This window comes from Oryzias latipes, chromosome 2, assembly GCF_053564925.1.
Source record: "Oryzias latipes strain Hd-rR chromosome 2, Olatipes_Hd-rR_3.1".
Taxonomy (NCBI): Eukaryota; Metazoa; Chordata; class Actinopteri; order Beloniformes; family Adrianichthyidae; genus Oryzias; species Oryzias latipes.
In genome coordinates, this window is record NC_136238.1 from 8371312 (window position 1) to 8392912 (window position 21601).

Below are 21601 nucleotides of genomic sequence, written 5' to 3' on the forward strand. Positions count from 1 at the left end.
CAGCAGGGCCTCGCCGCCATCACACGTAGGTAGGCTCCCTGTCAGTGCAACACCTGCGCCTCCCCTGTTTGCCCCGACAACGGCTTTTATCAGGGATCCCATAATAAGGAAGGTCCAGTTCTTTAACGCGGTCACTCACTGTTTTCAGGCTATGGTTCTGGATATCCTGGAGAAACTCCCAGACCTGCTGCGCTCTTTCCCTTCCGCTGTCAGGAGGCTGATTTCACATGTCGGTTTTAATGATACGTCTTATAGAGAGTCTGAAACGACTAAAAAGGCGTTCATCAGACTTTTTACTGTTTCAAACTCCATTCCATTGACTGTTTTTATTTCAGCAGGCTGCTGAGTTTGAGCACCTGGCTCCGGTCTGCCTCCAGCCTGAACACGTTTGTTTTTATTGACAATTTTAATCTGTCCTGGAACAGAGCTGATGGGATCCACCTCATTGATGGGCAAAAATGTTTTAGCTAACACTCTGTCCAGACATCACCTGCCCCCCCCCCCTATGATGTCCACTCCAGTCCAGACCTCTTCATCTGTGCAGACATCTGTCTATGAAAGTGACTGACTCGATTCTGTATCTTCTTCCCACATTCCCCAATAAACAACTGCTTGAAACATCAACACTGCTTCCCTTCCAATTAATGTTGCCCCCACGGTCTATTCCATTAAAACCATGATGGTCTTCTATAAGGGGACACGCTTTCATAGCTATTTTAGATCAAATATTAAATCATGGATTGGCTCCCCATATGCTCAGGATTGGTTTTAAAATACTTTTAACAGTTTTTAAGTTTCTTAACGGTCTTGCGCCTTCTTATCTGTCAGATCTTTTAGTCTAATATGAACCATCACAGACCCTGAGATCCTCTGCCACTGGTCTTCTAACCATTTGGACTGTAAAAACCAAAACATACGGAGATGTTTATGTTAATCTAATCTATGTTAATTTTTGTGCTGATTTTCGTATCATTTATTTTGTTTTGTCTTAATGTAAAGCACTTTGTGTTATTGTTTTGTAGGAAAAGTGCTATATAAATAAAGTTTGATTTGACTGGATATTGGTCATAAGAAGGAACAGAAAGTCTTGGAAAAGACATGAGTAAAAAATTTTACGGTGAGAAAAAAGTCCAAATAATTTAGAAAGGATGAAGTTTTAACAGCTTTTTATATATATATATATATATATATATATATATATATATATATATATATATATTTTTAATAATAACACTGCAAATGCGCAACAACTTGAACCACTCAGACCAATGAAGCCACTTGGATGAGTGGAGAACGTCCCAAGAAAGAAGATTAAAAGTCCAGATGCCCGATTCAACTTCTTCCGTATCGCTTTATCTAAAGTTACGTCACCCACATTTTCAGACCGGTTCATGGCTAAGCCGTTTATTTCATGTTTAAATGCATAAACTTATATAATGTTCATCCTAATTTCTAAGAAGGACAATAAACTGTGCTTATGATGGATTTAATTGGTCAGATATGATCTAACAGAAACAAAGCCAAGCGAGTTATATAACAAGTTAAGGAGACTTAGGTAACCTAACCTAAGTGAATTATGCTTTGGGCTAAAAGGGTTAATTCAGTGCTATGATTTTTGTGTTACAAAGCATCAAAGGAAAATAACATTCTTAAAGGCTAACATGGAGATTGAAATGTTATTTATTACTATATCAACCAATTGGCCTGCACAATACATCGCAAATATATCCTGATTGCGATATCAAGTTGTATCACATGTATGAGAACAAGTTGTATATGCATATCGCAAACGATGACGAAATTGCAACAAATGGTTAGCTTAAATGTGCTAAAACAATCTTATGGAAGCTTGAAGTCTTTAACAAATCGTATCAATCCCTTTATGCATTTGAGCAGTTGGATGGACTCCTTTACATCATAGACCAATCGGATGGAGCCCTTTTATGTTTCCTTTTCTTTCTTCTTTTACTCAAACTTGTCCTGTCCAACAGCTTTTAGCAAACAGATGAGAGCTGAAGGCCTCTTGTGTTAGACAGTTTACTGTTACAATAGAGGCTGTGGATCTTCTGACACACGAGGTGTATATTTGAATAAACCCCTTTTGTAATTAAGGCTAAACTTTATTTATCTTACTTATACTTGTAACTATTTTTTGTTGGACTGGACGCAAAAGAAAAGGAGGGAAGAAGAGAGAGGGATGTTAGAGAGGAGGGGGGGATAGGAGGGTGGATTATAGAAGGGGGATAAAACCATTAGGAAGCATAAAGCAATAAGTTGCTGGATGTTTATAATCAATACGGTCAGGTTTAGTAGTAATACAAATCTAAAAGAGGTGGGGGCCTGTCCACACTCAAATGTAAGAAACATACCTGTTGGCTCCAAAAATGGTTACATACAAACACGTCCACATGTACACAATGCAAACAAACGCAAAATATTTGTGCAAAACTGAGCTAACACCTGTGCTCGAGTAAGTGTTTATGTTCTCCTAAAGTGGATGATGGAAGGAGGGAGAGTGCCCAGCCATCCCCACACCAAGAGAGCTAAAATGTAATTAAACAGTCGGACTCCCCTGGTCCGCACCAGTTCTAAGTCAGTTGCTAGGGTGCTAGCCGAGGTACCCGCCGCCGCAGCAGCAGCCAGGACCCCCCCCCGAAACACCCGCACGGTAGCAGATAGAGAACAAGCGCCCGCCGTGCAATCGCATCCATCACCCAGGCCAGCCACCAGGACCGCCATGGGGGCCCCCAAAGCCAGAGAGCAGGGAGGCATGGGGGGACAGAGAGTGCAAGCTCCAGCCCAACACGGGGGCCCAGCCACAGGAGAGCACCCTCCAGCCCCAGACAAGCAGCCCACCGCCACCCAGGAGTTCTGAGCATCTCCCGATCCTCGGCACGAGGCAGGGCAGGCAGCCACCCACCCCGCCCACGGTTGCTCCAGGAGAGAGCAAGACAGGAGCCGGGCCACCCCTGCCCAGGAGGAGGACGCCCAAGAGTGGTGTGGGTCCACAAGGAGTGTTGTGAACATGACCCGACCAGACTCACCCACAGTTTAAATTTTGGAGAAGGCCAGCACTCAGGGGCAAAGACCAGAACCTACACCACGGGGACACGGACACAGATGTGATGTGATCCCCAGCTCTTGGTCTTGCCAAAGAACTCAGGGATCCCTCTCCCTGCGTGGAGAGAGGGCCGCCTGGCCCAGGAAGCCAGCCTTTTTATGTTAGATGCTCACCTCCTCTGAAGACGAGGGTCATTCGGAGTACAATTCAAGTTATGTTGACTATTTAAACTATTGCAGTAAAATGGAAATTTTGCATTCATTTGATTTGCTATTTTTTCAGTTATCGCAAGTTTTATCCTCATCGCAATATTTATGACTAACATCGGAAATCGCAAGATTTCCTCGTATCGTGTAGCCCCTGTCAACCGACAACCGATCACAATATCCTAAGAAACAAAAGTGTCTCAACTCTTAAGTTGACATTTCTCGACTTTCCTATGTTATAACGTTCTAATTCAGTCCTATTTTTGGTAACAAACAAATACTAAAAGACCAACTCCGATGAAAACTGTGTTTTTAATACACTATTTTTCTGATGATGGAAGACACGCACATAAAAAAATTCAGCCCAAAATGTCATTCCTGAGTATTTCCTTCTTCAAATCGTGGATCAAGAGCAGAAAACAAAATTGTCGTTGGAACAGGAGCTTTTCGTGACGTAGAAACTAGGCTGCACAGTATAAAGAAAACTCACAATATTAGTGATCAATATTGCAATGACGATATGACTTGAGGTACAATAACAAAAAGCAAATTGATACATCATTTCTGATTAAATGCAACAGTTTAATCTAAACAAGAGTCAACATAACTTAGAATATACTCCAGATGTTTACATAGGAGGCGGGGATCTCACATAAAAGGGGTCCATCTGATTGGTCAAATGCGTAAGGGGCTCTCTTTAATTCATTACATACTTCAAGCTGCCAAAATATTGTTTTAGGCATGTTTGTTAACATTTAATGCAACCTTCAGCGCAATTCACACCCTCTTTTGTGATAGGCGTACTGATAGGCGTACTGCAATGGCAATAATTTAACATTTACTATGCAGGCATTCTGGGTTGATAACAAGCTACCTGCTTAAGCCCCAGCAGGGGGAAGGGGGCTGGTGTTGCTCCACGCCAACAAGTTGGTGACACAAGCTTTTTGATTTTGTCTTAAAACAGCATAATTATAATCAAAAGACCACTGGGAACGCTTTGATCTAAAGATGATTGGAGTCTTAAAGTATTTTTCACCGCTTTTTGGGTTGAATGCACAGTTTTAGGTTCTTGTTCTGCAGAGATCCAGGATGAAATGCAACTAGATATAGGTCAGCTGTGTGAGTGCAAGATTAGGATTAAGCATACTTGATGAGGAAGTTTCGTCCATCTCTAGCAATATTCATGCTCTCCCAGCTGTACGGCCCCTGCAGTCCTCCCCAGGAGCCGGGGCTGGACGGTGGCCACCCCGCAGCTTTATTCCTGTGGCTGAACAGAAAAGAAGAAGGTTCACTTTCAGAGTAAAATAATCAACAGCAGATCAGTTGAAACGTTTAACAGCATTTAGGAGAAACTCCATAGTCTAGCGCCTTCATCTCAGATCACAAACCCTTACGGTTCTCGATGAAACCGCTGGTTAGAAACCTCTCAGGCCAATTAGTGTAACTCCTGGTATAAAAGGCGTGGTGTGCAGTCAAGCGTGGTTGAGTAACAAATCAATGATTACATGTATGAGGGGGGCATGGAGTTAAGGAGAGCAGGGGTAGAATGGATGTGGCAGGAGACTTGCTGATTGTAGATCATCTTAATGAGGAGCTCAAAAGAGATAACTGGAGATAAGAGGTTCTTATTTGGAAAGTTTTTTTTAATGCAAATGTATTGATTACCAAGCAAATATTTCTAAAATGAGCAAAAAATATATTTATGTCTCTTTAGTAACATTTGGAATTAAAACAGTAGTAGTGCTGTAAAAAAATTCCAAATTATAAACCAAAAAATTCAAATGCGTACTATATGAGAACGTCATCGCCGTAGCAATCCAGCCGGTTGAGTCCCGCATGGGGCTGCTGATGCATCATTCTATGTCATCGCTGCCGATATTATTAATAAAATAAAATAAAAAAACAAAACAGGAAAGCTACCACGCTTTCGTTAACAAAAAAAAAAGTGCCAATCGAGGCTTCAACTTGAAGCAAAAGTGCGGCTAATCCTTTGGAGGAACAGATGCCTTCCTCCACTGATTTCGTTTCATTCCCCACAGATCTAACCAAAAAAAGCGTGGATTTCTCTTGATTATCCGAAAGCAAAAACAGATCCACGGCTTCTGTCAAACTCCAATTCCGAGCTCCCGTGCTCACACGCTGACCGCCGTGTCAACGGATCCCCCCGTGTGCGGTCAGACATTCATCTGTATTTATCATCGTGCCGCTGCATAGAGCAGCTTTGCTCCAAACTGAACTAAACTGCTCTGGCCTTGCCTTCTTTATCCCATAATCCCTTTCATCAGACAGAAAACAAATCCACGCTGTGTGAGTAATTTTTTTTTTTTTTTATATGTGTGTGTGCATGAATGAGCATGTGCAGCTGTACAGAGAAGCGCTTTCATTTCTGAAGGGTTTATGTACGTGGGACATAATGCAAAATCATCTGGCGATCTCGTCTGTAAATTACGAACCTCCGATGAACAAATGACACTGTCACTATTGATGAAGCAAAGCCTGCATCAGAACATTCAAAAGTAAGTGCAGCAAATGTATGTTCTAAAATGCAATAGATGTAAAACAGTCAGACATGAGGTGCAATAATTATAAACAGTATGAGAATGTTAAAGTGCAAGAGATGCAAGCTGCACTATTTGAGAGTAACAAATAAATAACAATGGCATTGAAGGGCGGACTCTCGAAACCAAATAAGTCACGTCCATGACGTCAATATCTATTAATACATAAACATTTTGGTTACAGATGGGTCATCTGGGCTAAGGAGGTTGGTAGGTTTCCGGTTTATTCAGTTAAAATGTCGGCGTCTCTGCTAGTGTAACGTGCATTCTGTGTATGTCTTATCATCTAGTTTGAGTATTTTATTTATTTTCCTTCTTAAAGATTTCATTTCAGTTTTTATTGGCTCTGGTGAGGCTGGCTGCTATACTGACATTTTACTCAATGGTGTCTAGTGTATCCACATGTGACAAAGTTTGAGTTTTTTTATTTATTTCATATTTTATTTCTAGATATTGTAGCGTCTAGCCACTTCAGCTGCAGTTAAAGCTTTTGAAAAACCAGAAATTTCTGCAAAGCATTTAGTTATATAAGTCTTGATGTGCTGTTTATAATACATATATAATTTTTTAAACATGTTTGATCAAATTTAAGCTGATGTAATTTATTTTTTGTATTAATTCAGATATTTTTGGCTTCATGCTAACGAACATAAATATAAACAAGTTGTAGTAGTATTTTGTTGATCTAGACTGAGGAACGAGGACGTAGTCAGTGAAACGGCTGCTCATTACTCATTGGACTGTGAGTAACTTTGTTTGACTTTTCTTTTATGAGCAGAATCTGCAAAAACAGGGCAGGAGGCCTGAAACATCCTCATCCTGGGCGAAAATGCACAACAAAATCAAAGAGCTCTCCCGTATGGCGCGATGGCCTATATTTTACTCTCCAAGGTCAGTGGAGTAAAGCTCAGCTCATTGTGGATTCTATTCACTTTACACTCTAGAACCCAAGAAGGGTCATTTCAGGTCAAGCATAGCTCTATGCTTCCTCTGTTTACCAGAATGCTGTTGAGGGCAGACTGATCTTCTACAATAGACTTTGTTTGGGTGGATAAAATATAAAAAGGTACACAAAAAAAACAACAGTACATGGCTGTTACTAAGGCTCAAATATTTCAGGAAATAGAATTAAGGTAAAAAAAAGAAAAAGAAAAATGACTAAACTTAAATAAATTTGAAGTCAAGAGGCTTTCATAAAAGCCCTTTGGTTTAAAGATAAAGGATAAATCTTGTATAATTGAGAAGCATTTAATAGAAACTTAGTAATATTCATACTGTGCATTCTATGTTGACTGTGTAGAAAGGCAATGAAGGAGAAAAGAGGCCATGCAAAGATCTTCACTTTGAAAAGTCCATCTATTCTCCTACAGAAAAGCAAAAACGACCCTTTCGACGTACAAAATGACACCACAAAAGCAAGAGGTTGGTTCATTCCAGATTCACTCCAAAGTGCGCCATAACATTCTCGCCCTTTGGGGCTTAATGGGTCAGACGACAACACCCCTTTGATTTATCATTTGAACTATCATTACGTCTGAAAAGTTGCTGCTCACGGCGTTAATCTTAAGTTTTTCAAGAACCCTAAGCATCTCAAATATTGGTCACCTGTTGAACATGAAGTAATAATGGTAAAGTATTTAGCCGCTGCTAATTGAAAACAATTGCCTGCTCCTGCACACCTAGGTGTGTGAAATTTGTTCTCCACATTTGACCCACCCCCCGGGGGAGCGGTGAGCTGGTGGTTTAACCCTTTGGTATGACTTGGTCTGGATTTGAACTCACGACTTTCAAGTCACAGGGGGGACACTCTACCACAAGGCCACTGAGCTATAATAAAAAGATAGGAAGTAACAGTTTTGATAGAGGTACTTTGACAAACACAGTGTGATAACATGAAGGTGGTCACATATTTGGATGTTAGAAATTGTAGTTGGAACCTATAAAGTAACTTACAGACAGCTTTGTTACACTCTAACTACTGCTTTAATACAAAAAGCCGTTTCTAACAAGGAAAGACCACATCCTAGTGGACAGCAGCTGTGTAGAGAGGTCAGAGGAAAGTTGGCAGATATCAGCACTGGTTATAAGAATTAAAATTGTGGCAGAAGCCCATCTACATGTTGAAACGTGTAGTTGATGGGCTACAGCAGCAGAGGACTACAGAAGGTGACACTACGGACAACCAAAAGCCAAGGGGTCATCTGTACATTTATCAAAACTGAAGACAAGATTGGAAAAATGTCATATAATAATGAATCTGCAACACTTAGATAGCAGAGACACACACAAAAAAATTAAAATTATGAATCTATTGTGTGGTAAATCAATCGTTGGAGCTGGTGGTGGCAGTATAATGGTGTAAATTTGTCTTTGCGTACATTGGCTCTTGAGTACCAATTCAGCATAAGTCCCACAACCTAAATCAATGCCATTAATGACTACATCTATCCATTTATAATCAGAGTGTAAGCATCTTTTGTTGGATGAATCAGAAGGAAAAGCTTCTGTGGTCACCAGATCTCAGCCTTGCAAAAAACGGACATAGTTAAGAAGGTAAAGCTGAGCAGTATAGTTGTCTAATTCCAAGACAAATTACCTAATTCTAATTCAAATAATAAAGGCGTCAAAGGTAACAATTCACTGAGGTAGAATTCATCTTTTTTAGCCAAATAAAATCCTAGATATAGAACATGTTCCCATTAAATAACCATACAACAATTGGCAGATTTTTTTAGCAGTTTTTTTAAGTGAAAATGCTCATTTGTTTTAGAAACATCTCCGTTGATAGTCACTGTGTTTATATCATCTCAAAATAGTTAAATTGACTTGAAATGAGATACATTTCCTCTATAAGATTTTGAATTCGTGCAGTGATAGTAATTATTGTTGTCTAACAATAAATCAGCAGGACGTTTGCCAATCAGGTAGGGCAATGTGGATTAAGAAAAATAAATAAATCATAGAGTCCTAGTATTTTGAAGACTGAAGTGGCAGATCAGACACTAGCAATTGTAATTGTACCATATAAAGTTGTCTTTTTAACCCTTGTGCTATCTTAGATGACGCCACCCTTACATTGACGTGTTCTTCCTACCATGACAAAGGTGGATAAAGGTGGAAAGATTTCATTTAATCCATGGACACCAGTGAAGATCACAAATCATTGAAGAAAAAAGGTTCAGAGCACTGTCTAGTGGGTCTAGATGACCCAACTCTCAATGTTAAAGTGCCTAGGATAGCACAAGGGTTAATTAACTTGTCACATCTGTCATTATCCTATAGATGCCAAGACATTTTCATCCATCTTTGCATCTGTGAGTCTCATCAAAGAAGGTGCATTTGCAGAGAGGACCGACATCTTGACTGAAACTGATCTGCGCTCCTGTTTATGGAAAAGAATCAGGCATTAATCTGTCACCCACATTTACTTAATTGGCTTGCTGACGGGACTTCAGTCTTCCACGTTTATGCTCGAGTTATCACTCCTTGCTTTTAGCAAAACAAGTCCAGCCACTGCATGACCTCCCACCCCCCTCATGCGGTCCAGCACCCGCTCTGTTTTCCCTGTTCCATTTGCTGCTTTTTCCTCCTCACGTTTTCTTCGTACTGTTCATAAATGAAACATCAGTACACGTTGTTAGAAACCAGCCTGAAAGTGCTTACATGGAAAAGAAGACAAGCTTGAGCTCTCAGTAATAGAACAAACTCTTTAAGTATGCACACTGAATATTTGTTATGCATCCCTTTGAATATTAAACGCCGGTCGACTTAGGAAGGTTGTTTGAATGCACACTTGGAGAGCACCGACACAGCGTCTTTTGCGTGTTACTTCGCTGGAAGTGGAGAAAATTGCCTGACGGCTTTGAAAAACTACATGAATGTTCTGAGAGGATTCTAAAAAACTGTAAAGAGAAAAATCTCAAATGATTTACTCAATAGGAGTTGAAATTGTGCAGTGCATTTTTCTGAAATACACAGACAACATGATTCAAAGAGGTTCATTGTGTCGATAAAATTATACTGCTTATTTAAATTATTTTTTATCAGACACTGGTTTGTTTTATAATGTAAAACATACCCACATGTTTCGGTGGAATACCTTCCACCTTCATCAGGGTCGTCATCAGGTGGTGGTGTGTGACGTCTTTAAAAACAGATGATTGTGACTGAGGCGGAGTCACCTGTCAAACTTTGACAAGTGACTCCGCCCCAAAAAATCTCATCATCCCAGTCCAACAAAGACATGTGACTATACAGTGTGCTAGAATGTTCTACTAATGTTTCCTTTAGATCTGGAAAAACAACAGTGGACTGAACTTTACGAAACTAAAATGTGAATAGATTTGCCATTCATTGTTGTTTACTTGTTTATTTGTAAGGATATTTAACTTACGCTTGGTTATCTTTCAAAAAGCCTAGGAATCTGGAAAATACCTGGACTGTTCAGTACCCAGATATTTAACTCTGAGTCACATTGGTGGAATATTTGGCCAAAAATGTCCTGGATCCATTTTAAGTCAGTGAATTATAACAACTATCTACTATAAACCCTATTGTCAACCACAAATTATCATATGAATGGAATAGTAGTCAAAATGTATCGCAACACCCCTAATAGTCCGAGCTGGCATCTGGCTAAAAAAAGTCCGGCTGGATAGCTCCAATATTGCTCGCTATTTTTGTTCCCCCGGTAATGTTTGGTTGGGGGTGTGAGGACTTGTAAGCTAGCAGGAAAGGCTGAGAGCTCTCAGCAGTGGGGAGGGAAAGTGGGGGGAGGGTTGCTCTGCGCCAAGAGTTCCGTCCACAACTCCAAGGCAAATTTCTACTGAACTACTGCTGCTCTGCAGAGACTATGTCCTCGAATTGTTTTGGCTAAAAACGACAATTATAATTCATTTCTACAATAGATCAAGAGATTATCCGGGTGAGACTTTAAGGAGAGATTTACATTTAAAAAAAACTATGGAAGATTGGAAAAAGCAAATACCAAATTTGTGTCTCATTTTAAATAAGAGAAATTGAGATAATACCAGTCTTGGTTTATGGTTTGTGTCTCTTTTTGCCATAAAGCTGCTGAGCCGACAGACTCCCAGTGCAACATAAGAAGCAGTCAGTGATTACTATATTTCTTTTTTTTTATGGTTGCTGGTAAACGTTGCATTTCTTATGTTGTGCCACGCTGCACCATGGGCTGTTAAGTCATCCCCTCTTCAAATTTACTGTTCTCTGGGATGGTAATAAAAGCTGAAGTGTATTTACAGTGATTAGTGGGACTGAGATCTTTATTCCCCTCTAAAATCACGACAAGCCCCTGATAAGCATCAAAGCAGAAATATGGCACCAGTGTGAGACTACAGAATAAATGATGAAAACTAACGATAACAACGTGATCTAATTTTTGTTGCTCATACAAATCAAGGGTGCTACTTGTGTTTCAGCACCTCAGACAGCTCTATAGTCACCGTGCAAAGAGTTGCACGGACACAATAAGTATGCAAAGATCCACGTCTGGGTTGAGCCGGAATAAACAGAGTCAGCTGCATCAATCACAGCTGTCCACCCTGGTTCCATCTCTTCCATCAGCACCCAATCAGAAACTGTTAAGAATTCTTTGTTTACTTGTTTTCTCATCATCTCCTTCCTTCCTTTTCTTCCCCTCCTGCTTTTCCATTCACATTTTTAAAATCACCAGTCTGTCCTTTCAACATGCACACCCTCCTAAAAGACACACAGCTCTGTGTGCAGTGGCAGTCCTTAATTATACTTAAAATGGCACAGAACAGCTTGAGACAAGGGTGAAATGTGACTTTTGCAAGCTTTGGCTGGAGGACACCGCATGCATGCAGGATGGCTCATAAAGAGATGATTACAGCGGATGAAAGCTCTCCAAAACAAATGGGGAGTTAGCTTCTAGACCACTTGGTAGTTCGAACTAGACACAAGTTGGAATACTGAGTCACTCTGCACATACTTCAACATTGGGAGTTGGGTCATCTAGACCCACTAGACAGTGCGCTGAACCTTTTTTCTTCAATGATTTGTGATCTTCAATGGTGTCCATGGATTACATGAACTCTTTCCACCTTTGTCATGGTAGGGAGAACACGTCAATGTAAGGGTGGAGTCATCTAAGATAGCACAAGGGTTAAAGTGGTAAACACATGAAATAAAAAACAGTGACAGAAAATTGGTTAAAAGATGATCAGGTTATGAAATGACTAAATAAAAAGTATTAAAATGTAAAGTATTTAAACAGAAATATAAACATGAGAATCAGAATCATTTATTGTCATTGTACATGGGGATTCAATGAAATTGCAGCAGCCTTGGAGTGATGAAGTTAAATAAAATAAAATAGAATAGAAATAGAAATACTGTATTTACATCTCTTAACTAAAAAAATGAACAATATGTATAGAAACTGTTAAATATTAAATATGTATGGGCAAAATAGAATGGAATGAGATGAGTTACTGTGAGCACAGCATAATAAATATTGAGTTATTGCACAGTGACCCGGTTATTGCACAGAGTGAGGTGTGGTTGGTGTAGGTATGTGTATTCGTATGGTAATTGCCTGTGGAAAAAAGCTGTTTCTTAGTCTGTTTGTCCTGGTTCGGATGGACCTGTACCTCCTTCCAGAAGGCAGCAGGTTGAATAGAGGGAAAGCAGGATGGGTGGAGTCAGTGGTGATGTTAATCACTCTGCTGAGGCAGCGTGATTGGACATAACACCCCAGTCCGTAGACAGTTGTAGCCATGTGATGTTTGCACTGACCTGGAGGCCTCAACAGTAGTCTAAACCTACATTCACATGCACCAGTGGGTCAACCCACTTACACAAGTAAGGGCGTATTCAGACTTGAAAAGTCCATTGGTCTGGACTGAGTTTGCTTAGTTTGGTCCGGATGGAGCCCTGAACCTTGCGTTTGGTCTGTATCCAGACTGCCGTCAAGCAGGCTTTTATGTTTCAAACTAAAGCTTGTGAACAAAACCACGTAACTAAAGATCTCTTCAGTCACTGGCCAGGAGTTAAGAGGGTGGGACAAAGCATAGAGAGAAAGCATAATGGAAGTGCTGCGCTTTGCATTCCTTGTCTGGATAGTTCACTTATTCAAACTTTCTATTTTGATGACCAATTTTTGAACGTCAACGTCGGGTTCAACACTTCCTTTTGCAGCGGAGGATTACTGAAAAACAACCACTGAGGAGTTGACGGCTATAAAGGTGCACTAATTAGTGTCTATGACAAATGGATTGCCGGGAAAACAGTGTGAGGAGCACTGTGTAGCACGGTAAAAGTTGTTTTAATAAGCCTGGATTCATCTGACCACATTTCAATGAGTCGCTGGGTCTCATTGTCAAGGTTGCTACTTTCTTACTCTGGTTACATCCCATATTGCCCAGCGACGGTGGCCATTATGGTCCGGTTGTTCCACTCCGAGCATGGAGCCTATTCAGACTGAGGAAACTGTGAGTGAACAATAACCTCAGTCCGATTGGAACGATGAAAAGATGGGTCCGAGAGGTGAATTCAGATCGAAAATTTGTTCCGGATTAACAGGGGAAACAAACTCTGGTTCACTTTAAGCAAACCAAATGTGTCCACTCTGAATAAACCCAAAGAGAAGAAGGAAAAGCTAAACTAAATGCATAGGGCTTTGTTTAAAGACAGCTTTGCCATAAATATGTATATGAATAAATGCAATTCAAATTAGTTTTGTCAGGTATACAACTATTGTGATTTAAGGTAGAACCCCACTCACAAGCAGACTGCATCTCAGCATATGTCTTACTTTTCTCTAGGCTGGGATGGTAAAATCTATGAAGCTTAGTTAATGCTTGGTAAATAAATGATTTATATCTCCTTACTGTTTAATGGCTTGTTGGATGGGTATATTTGGATACCTGCAGTTTCATGCTCTCCTCTGGAAAGGCGGCAAATTCAATAATTGTAAATCTATAACCTTCTCTTCCTTTATGGATCCTATTATTCAGACATCAATCTATAAATATAATACCTGAACTGTCTGATTTGTTTATTCACCACACTAACAACTCTGGATTTTATACACTGAGGCCTGGATCAACTGTAGTGTTTTGTCTACCAGGAAGCATTTCATATTGAAAGTGACGCTGTCTAAAGTATCAACATTTCAAATAAGAAAAAGAAAAAGTAAATACTTCAAGAACCGTTGTATCTAATGCTTGGACCTCTACAGCACCTGCTGTCTTAGGAGGGCACGCAACATCATGAAAGACTGCACACACCCAGGACACCGGGTGTTTAAATGGTTGCCCTCTGGAAAAAGACTAAGGGTGCTGACTCAGAGACAGTTTTTACAACAGAGCAATAACCCTCATGAACACACATACTCATGGTTTAGTCTCTCTAGGAGAAGGAGGAATGTAGAGACTGTATATACACCTGGTGTGGATTTGCATTTGCATATTTGTATATATATATATATATATATATATATATATATATATATATATATATATATACACACGTATATATTTATATATTTTTTTTATACTTTTTGAGTGTGTAAAATAATTGTTGTTTTCTTCTTCTCTTTGCACCAATGTGGGACAGTTTTGCAATTTCGTTGTACTCTTGTACCAATGACAATAAAGCTCTATCCTATCTTATCTTGTCTTGTTTTGACTGTTTCCAGTTGGTTATTTTCAGCACAGTAGTGTTGAACAATAAGTCTCCAGCACAAAATGTCACTGATTCTTTTAAAAATGTCACACACCAACCGGAGAAAGCTGAGGCTAAAGTAAGATTGAAGCAGCACAAAATTAAAAACAGTACATCGCTTGTTGTTTTTGGAGAGTTGTTGATTTGTATGTTTGCTCAGATTTCTAGTAAACCCAGTGAGAGCAGAACTTCTGCAAGTTTATAGAAAACATCATGAATGAAATTTCTCTTCCATAATCAAAGGTTCATTTTCAAAAACTCTACCAACTGTAGTTGCAGTTCATGTTTAAAATAACAGCTGACTGACTCTCTATATGCCGTAACCCTTGTGCTATCCTGGGCACTTTAAAATTGGGAATTGGGTCATCTCGACCCACTAGACAGTGCGCTGAACTTTTTTTCTTCAATGATTTGTGATCTTCACTGGTGTCCATGGATTACATAAAATCTTTCCACCTTTATTCACCTTTGTCGTGGTAGGGAGAACACGTCAATGTAAGGGTGGGGTCATCTAAGATAGCACAAGGGTTAAATCAATCGGAATAGTTACAGAAAAGACAAATGAGCATTTGCATTCTCTTTTATGCACTTTGAGCAAAACACCAAGAGGTAATGAACGTGGAAATATTCATTTGACGCCTTGCAGATACAGTCCGTAACAAAACGCAAACGGGTTAGAAATATTACAACTGACGCGAACATCTGCACCTGGCACTGAGGCATAATTCTGTGGACTGAAAACACCAGAGCCCAACAAGCTTCGCTAAACGGTTGCTGAATAAGATTACACCGGAAGAACTGCAATCATCATGGAGAAACACTTCAGCTTGAGTCTCGCTTCTTGAATCATAATGTCAGACTGAAAATGTCTTTCAATAATGGTGTATTTAGAGCAGTGTTTTTCAACCAGTGTGCCGCGGCACACTAGTGTGCCGTGGGAGATGGTCAAGTGTGCCGTGGGAAATTGCCCTCATTAATCATTCACTGATCTAAAAACATTTCCCATCTCCAGGATATCAGCTCTTTGTTCATCCAAACAGGCCCTGATAAAACACTGAGTAGTTAGGAATATAAAAGATCTTAAAATTACTTTTTCTTTGTGTTTATTTAATTCTATTAAAGAAATTTTGATAAGAATGACGGTACCGCGATTTCCCTGCAGCTATGACAGTTTGCGGAAAAGTCCCGTCCCTTTAACTGTCTCCACCAATCATTCTTGAAGGCTTAATCACATGTCATCAGTCTGACCAATCAGAAGTGCTTAAAGTCTTCACGTCCTTGTTCTTAATTCTGCTGATAAAGTCGCTCAGTTCTAACAAAAATACCAGCTAAAGCTCTTCTTTAGCGGTGTAGCTTTCCACAGAGTCCGGTGTCAGACCGTGAAACAAGTGGACAATACAATGAAGCTCATTGACGCGAGTCCTTCTGCAAGTTTTCGGCAGTTTTCACACTACATCTCCCATGATGCATTGGCTTACAGGGCCAGTGCACAATGAGTTGTCCTTGCGAAACGCCTTGAAACCCGAACAAACAAACAGTTTCTAAATTTTCTAATTTAACTTTCATTTCATCTCTTAGAAAAAAACAGCCGCAACTTCCTGCTTTTCCGGCCACAATTATCACAAAAATGCACGTGAGATTGCGGGCGGGGCTGTCGATCAATATTATACAGACCATGAATTTCTGTTTTTTTTTTTTTTTTTTGGATGCTGGTGTGCCGCGGGATTTTTGTCAAGGTTAAAGTGTGCCGTGGCTCAAAAAAGGTTGAAAAACACTGATTTAGAGCTAAAGAGGACAAACAGGGAAGCAGAAAAAAGACCAAGATAGCTGTGATGAACCGTTTAGAGTAAAAATTAATTAGTGTAATACACAATAGAATAAACAAAAAGCTTGAGACTGTAACCCTTGTGCTATCCTAGGCACTTTAACATTGGCAGTTGGGTCATCTAGACCCACTAGACACTGCTCTGAACCTTTTTCCTTCAATGATTTGTGATCTTCACAGGTGTCCTTGAATTACTTGAAATCTTTCCACCTTTATCCACCTTTGTCATGGTACCTCTGCCGGTTCCAAGCCCGGTTAGAGAAGGTTGCGTCAGGAAGGGCATCCGGCGTAAAACATTGCCAAATTTACCATGCGACTTGTTCGCTGTGGCGACCCCTGATGGGAGAAGCCGAAAGTGGAAGAAGAAGATCCACCTTTGTCATGGTAGGGAGAACACGTCAATGTAAGGGTAGGGTCATCCAAGATAGCGCAAGGGTTAAAATAAAAAGTCCTAATAAGCATTTCTGGCATCCAACTTTGCAGTTCTCCAGGTTACTGCACAGCTGTACACGTTTTTCTTTTTTTCCTTTCATCTTTAGAACTTAGAAACTCAAAAAAAGTTAACAAAACATTATTTGGATTCATGGTAAATGTTGCACCTGCACCAAAATCTCCACCAAAAAGTTTTTGATGTATTCTCAAAAAGTGCTGTGTACAAAAAGTGAGTACATTATAACTAGAAAAAAATTGAACTTGTACAAATATGAATTTATTTAAAAAAATAAAAAAAAGCTTGAAAATGTATTGCTATTAGAGTTAGAAAACTGTAGAACGTCTGCTATGATAGTCCTGCCTTACCTGCTTATGTGCTGTTTATTACCCGGATCAGATGTGTTTGTGGTTTCAACGGCAGGAGGGTTGGAAATCATGTGGGACACCGGCCCTTGAGGCCTGGATTTATGCACCCCTGGTCAAGACTTTTGGTTTATAAGGAGGATCACAACCCATTGCGTGGCATGTGCAGTGCTCTGTCGGTAAATAAACACCTGGATATGGAATTATTGCTTGCGCACTCCACACAAACAATTACTATTGCATGAAACTGCTGGGATTTAGAGCGAAACAAAGGGCACACAGTCAGTGGCCTCGCCAGTGACACCTGTGCCTTTAAGCACCGAATGTTACACTAAAAGTCATGCATGCAGAAATCATCCTGATTTTTTTCTGCTTACATTTAAATTAGCGTGGTTTGTTTGATCTGTTTACATTCACATTCACTTCAGTTATGATACCAAACAGTAAATGATAAACAAAAATTGTAAATGTATGCACACCTTCTCTTAGGACATTTTGTGATTCTTTTCTTTATTCTTGTTGTGGGATATTTCATTCATGATGTATTTGAAGTTATGTTTGGTAATTATTAGTTTAGAGTTTGGTTTTCCCTTGTCTTTACCCATCAAGGCTCCGGTGTTTCATCAAGTTTATGCTGAAATTCCCCATTTTTTTATCATGCTAAAAATAAATCACTAAATTAGGTTTCACTCAAGTCTTTCTACTGTATTTGGGTCCCCAACAACCTCAACTCCCAACACTGAGTTTTAACAAGACTTTTGCTTGATAAGTTGACCTGTGTGTTTAATCTGACAGTACTTGGAAGAGAACTAATTGCTCCATTCATATCTTCAGACATTAAACAAACAACAGTTTGCAGACTGCTTCTACATCATCTTCCCTTCATTACCTTTATCACTTTTTCATTTAACATAACCTCCATCCCTGACAAAAAGATCAAATGGAGTCCTTCACCTCATGTGACACTGGGACATAAAGATTCACACATCCTGTTTGACACCTTATCTGCAATACAAATACAAAAACCAATTGGTGCAGACAAATACAATTCCTACGCTTGAGAGAATTGCATCTAAAAAACATGACAGGGTTTCAGTAATTCCAGGTTTTTCTGTAATGTTTGATTCAGTTCTCGTCATGATGTGGCAGCCATTCACTATAGCACTAGAATGTAGGTTTCTGCTGCTAACAGAGAAACAGCACATTCAAGATGCAATAAAACTTTAGTTCTTTCTGTCACAGGACTCTTTACAGTATGTAGTGAAGCCAAAGTGATCAATTATTGAGAATGTGCTTAGAAAGAGGAATGTAAAGTGTGTGTACAAATCTCTCTGAGTATTAAGGTTTGTTAGCATTATAGCACCACTATTAAAGACTCACTCCAACAGAAATCGTATTTCTGCTGTTTTTAACATCTTCTTGTTGCATTTTTCTCATAGAGGAAAGCATATATGCATTACATTGAGGATTTATACTTTTGAAATTATTGTGAGTCAGGAGCAGATGAAAAAATGCTGGTTGGAAAACACATTTTGTGACGTAGAAGATATCTGTCCTAGAAAATGATATAGGGTTTTTTTTACTTAGTTTGTATTAAAAGACCACTGGGAACGCTTTTAAAATAGATCAAAAAATGATCGGAGAGGGTCTTTTACTTTAATTGACACAAAATGTACATCCATTCCTAACAGTTTAAAAAAAAAATTTGGGTAAAGGGAAACTCCTGTGGTAAATAAAATCTTTATAAAAATGTACAAAGAAATTCGCTGTATACGTATAATTTACAAATGAATGTACAGTTGAAGCCAGAAGTTGACATACACCACAAAAAAACACACGTGCTTTTTTTCTCTCACAGTCAGACTTTTCCTGTTTTAGGTCAATTTCAACTAAATTTATGTCTATTTGCTAAACGTCAGAACAATGAGACGAATTTAACTAAAACAGGAAAAGTTTACTTGTATCTCATGTCTGACGTTGAGAAAAAAAAACACGTGTTTTTATGTAGTGTACACAAACTTCTGGCTTCAACTGTAATTGTTTTTTTCAACGTTTTCACAGTCTAGTGTAGAATTTATCCAAACAGTGGTGGTTAGGAGGTCTAGTTTTTCTTCGATTTGTTCTATTCGGTCTGAGGATAAGTGCACCTCTCTACCACAAAGTTTTAGAGCTCGTCATGCATTTCAGCTTTGCAGAAATACAGATTTCCTTTTCCAACAAGACCTACCTTTACTGCCAAAAGTACTAATTCCTAATTACTGTCACAACAAGTCATCTGCCCTCAGCCCAAAACAAAATCCATGCACTTTTATGTGTGTTAGTACCTCTCAGGAGTCCTCTGAAATAAGATTTTTCATCATATTCTGATTAACAGGGATGTTTGTAAGTATGTAGCAATCATTACATTGTCCAGTATCAGATAATCAACATATTTCTGGATAAAAATAAATTGGCTGGTTTAGACTCCAGGCTGGAAAACTTGTTTTAACCTCATTTTGCCCTCAATTGTTATAAACAAAAGTGTTTACTCAACGATTAAATTTAAATAAATGTCAAGTAAAGATAAAATCAACTGTAGAGAAAGAGGAAACCGAATTAATAGGCAGGTGATGATGACTTATTGATTTCATACTCTTAAACTCTCAAACTGGAATGTACCAGATGGGGGGGAAGTGGATTTTTTCACTAACCTCTAACAGATAATAGTGGAATAGACAGGTTTAAGTTTTTTGGTTGAAACGAATGAATCTTTTTGGATGCGTCACTGCATTGTTAATGATCCCATTCAATGCAAATTATATTTATGGCAGTTATTTCACAGAATATCTGCCTCTTCTAATAACTAGATAGTACTTTTGCCTTTGTGTTCAGAGATTTTAATGAGTTCAATCTAAGGCCAAACGCCGTTTTATGCCTTCGTGTGACATGCTTCACTGACGAGCAGGAACCACTTGAGCAAATGTAGAAACAGTCAAATTCTGCACTCACCCTCTCACGGCTACCAACTGATAGAGCAATGCACCACGCAGTGTTGACTTTAAACTAAAGAGAGCTTGCAATATGCACGAGTGCTAACAACACAGAAACATGCTGTGCATCGCATCGACGGTAAAAGTCCCTCATCTGTAGCTGGGAAACTGAAGAAAAAAATCACGTCAGAGATCAGCATTTGCATTTCAGTCAGATTAACAATAAATGCGTAATTGGGAGGTTTGTTTATTTTTTTTTCTTTAACGGCTATTTGAGCTTGCACAGCAGAGACGAGGGAAAGGAAGTTGAAATTGAAGCAGTGCAACAAACAAAATGAGTTTTGTACCATTTGCATAAGTAATTAAATTTACTAACGTGGAAGGGGAGCGGAAAATGAAACCATTTACTACCGTTTCCAAGCACTGAGAGATGACTAGAAAGTCAAATGGACTAATTATGGCGTTACAGATTCTTAGTCGTCTACAGGAAATGAATCCCTGTAGAATTACCCCTAAAAATGAAGGACTGATTGAAGCATTCGAGCTCAGCACCTGCACTAATCAATCATTGAGGGGATGTGTGAAGTCAAGACTATTTTTGTGTCTTAACCCCTACGTCCTAAAGAAAAGCAAAGTCAGTTTTGCTGACCGAGGTCCAAAACCTTTCTGGCAGTTCAAATTAAAAGTTGGGATAGTAAACAGATAAGATGATGGATGTGCTGCCTTATGAAGTAGACAGATAGGTAAGGGTTGGAAGGAGAGATGTGTGATGCAATTTCATACACACTCAATGACACAGGCAGAAGAGTTCACTGTGCAGTGATCACCGATCAAATCCCTTAGGAGGATTATCTGGGCTCAAATCAAGAAAATTGTGCAACTTTAATGGTCAATGGCAGACAGTGAGACGGAGTGAAATGGCGAGAGGGGGTGGCTGGGCTTGATGCTTGATGTTAACATCAGTCTCTGGAGTCTTTTATTTGTGCGCTTTGATGAATGTGTGAAGCAGGAGCTGCAAAAGTATGCTACCTAAGTCAAATATATATGGTTTTCCCAATATTATACAGAACCCTCAGAATATAACATAGTATAACATAGCTCGACCTGGACTTGCCAACCAGTGGTCCCCACCCTCAGGTTGTGGACGGTTCAGTTGGTACAAAAAAAACACAACATATATTTTTTCCGTCTCATTTCTGATGTGATTCTAAAGGAAGTTTTATTTTGGAAAACTACTGAGTTCTCTCCACTGCATCCAACTCATTCTAGACGCAAGTCAAGACACTCGGTCACATGCTGAGACCGTGTCAGCAATGTTCTTAAAGCCGCTGATAATTTGAAATCCCCAAGCTAAGAAAGTTAACAAAAAACAAACATAATTGGAAAGAGACATTGAGGAAACAAACGCAGAGCCTTTGACTTCAAAATGAAAGAAAGCTGCATTTAACAGACAAAAATCGGGACTCTCCAATTATGGATTT

The 21601-nt window shown here is 39.4% G+C and overlaps 1 protein-coding gene across 6 annotated transcripts in view; it reads right to left on the minus strand.

The window, feature by feature from the left end:
* The window catches only part of LOC101160883 (FERM and PDZ domain-containing protein 4), an 82007-nt gene that overhangs the window by 30111 nt on the left and 30295 nt on the right, over positions 1 to 21601 (minus strand). For all 6 annotated transcript variants that reach the window (XM_078932025.1, XM_078932030.1, XM_078932015.1 and 3 more), the window contains exon 2: positions 4415 to 4534. In XM_078932025.1, the coding sequence (XP_078788151.1) occupies positions 4415 to 4452 (38 nt within the window). In that variant the 5' untranslated portion in view covers positions 4453 to 4534. The remainder of the gene's footprint in view (positions 1 to 4414; positions 4535 to 21601) is intronic.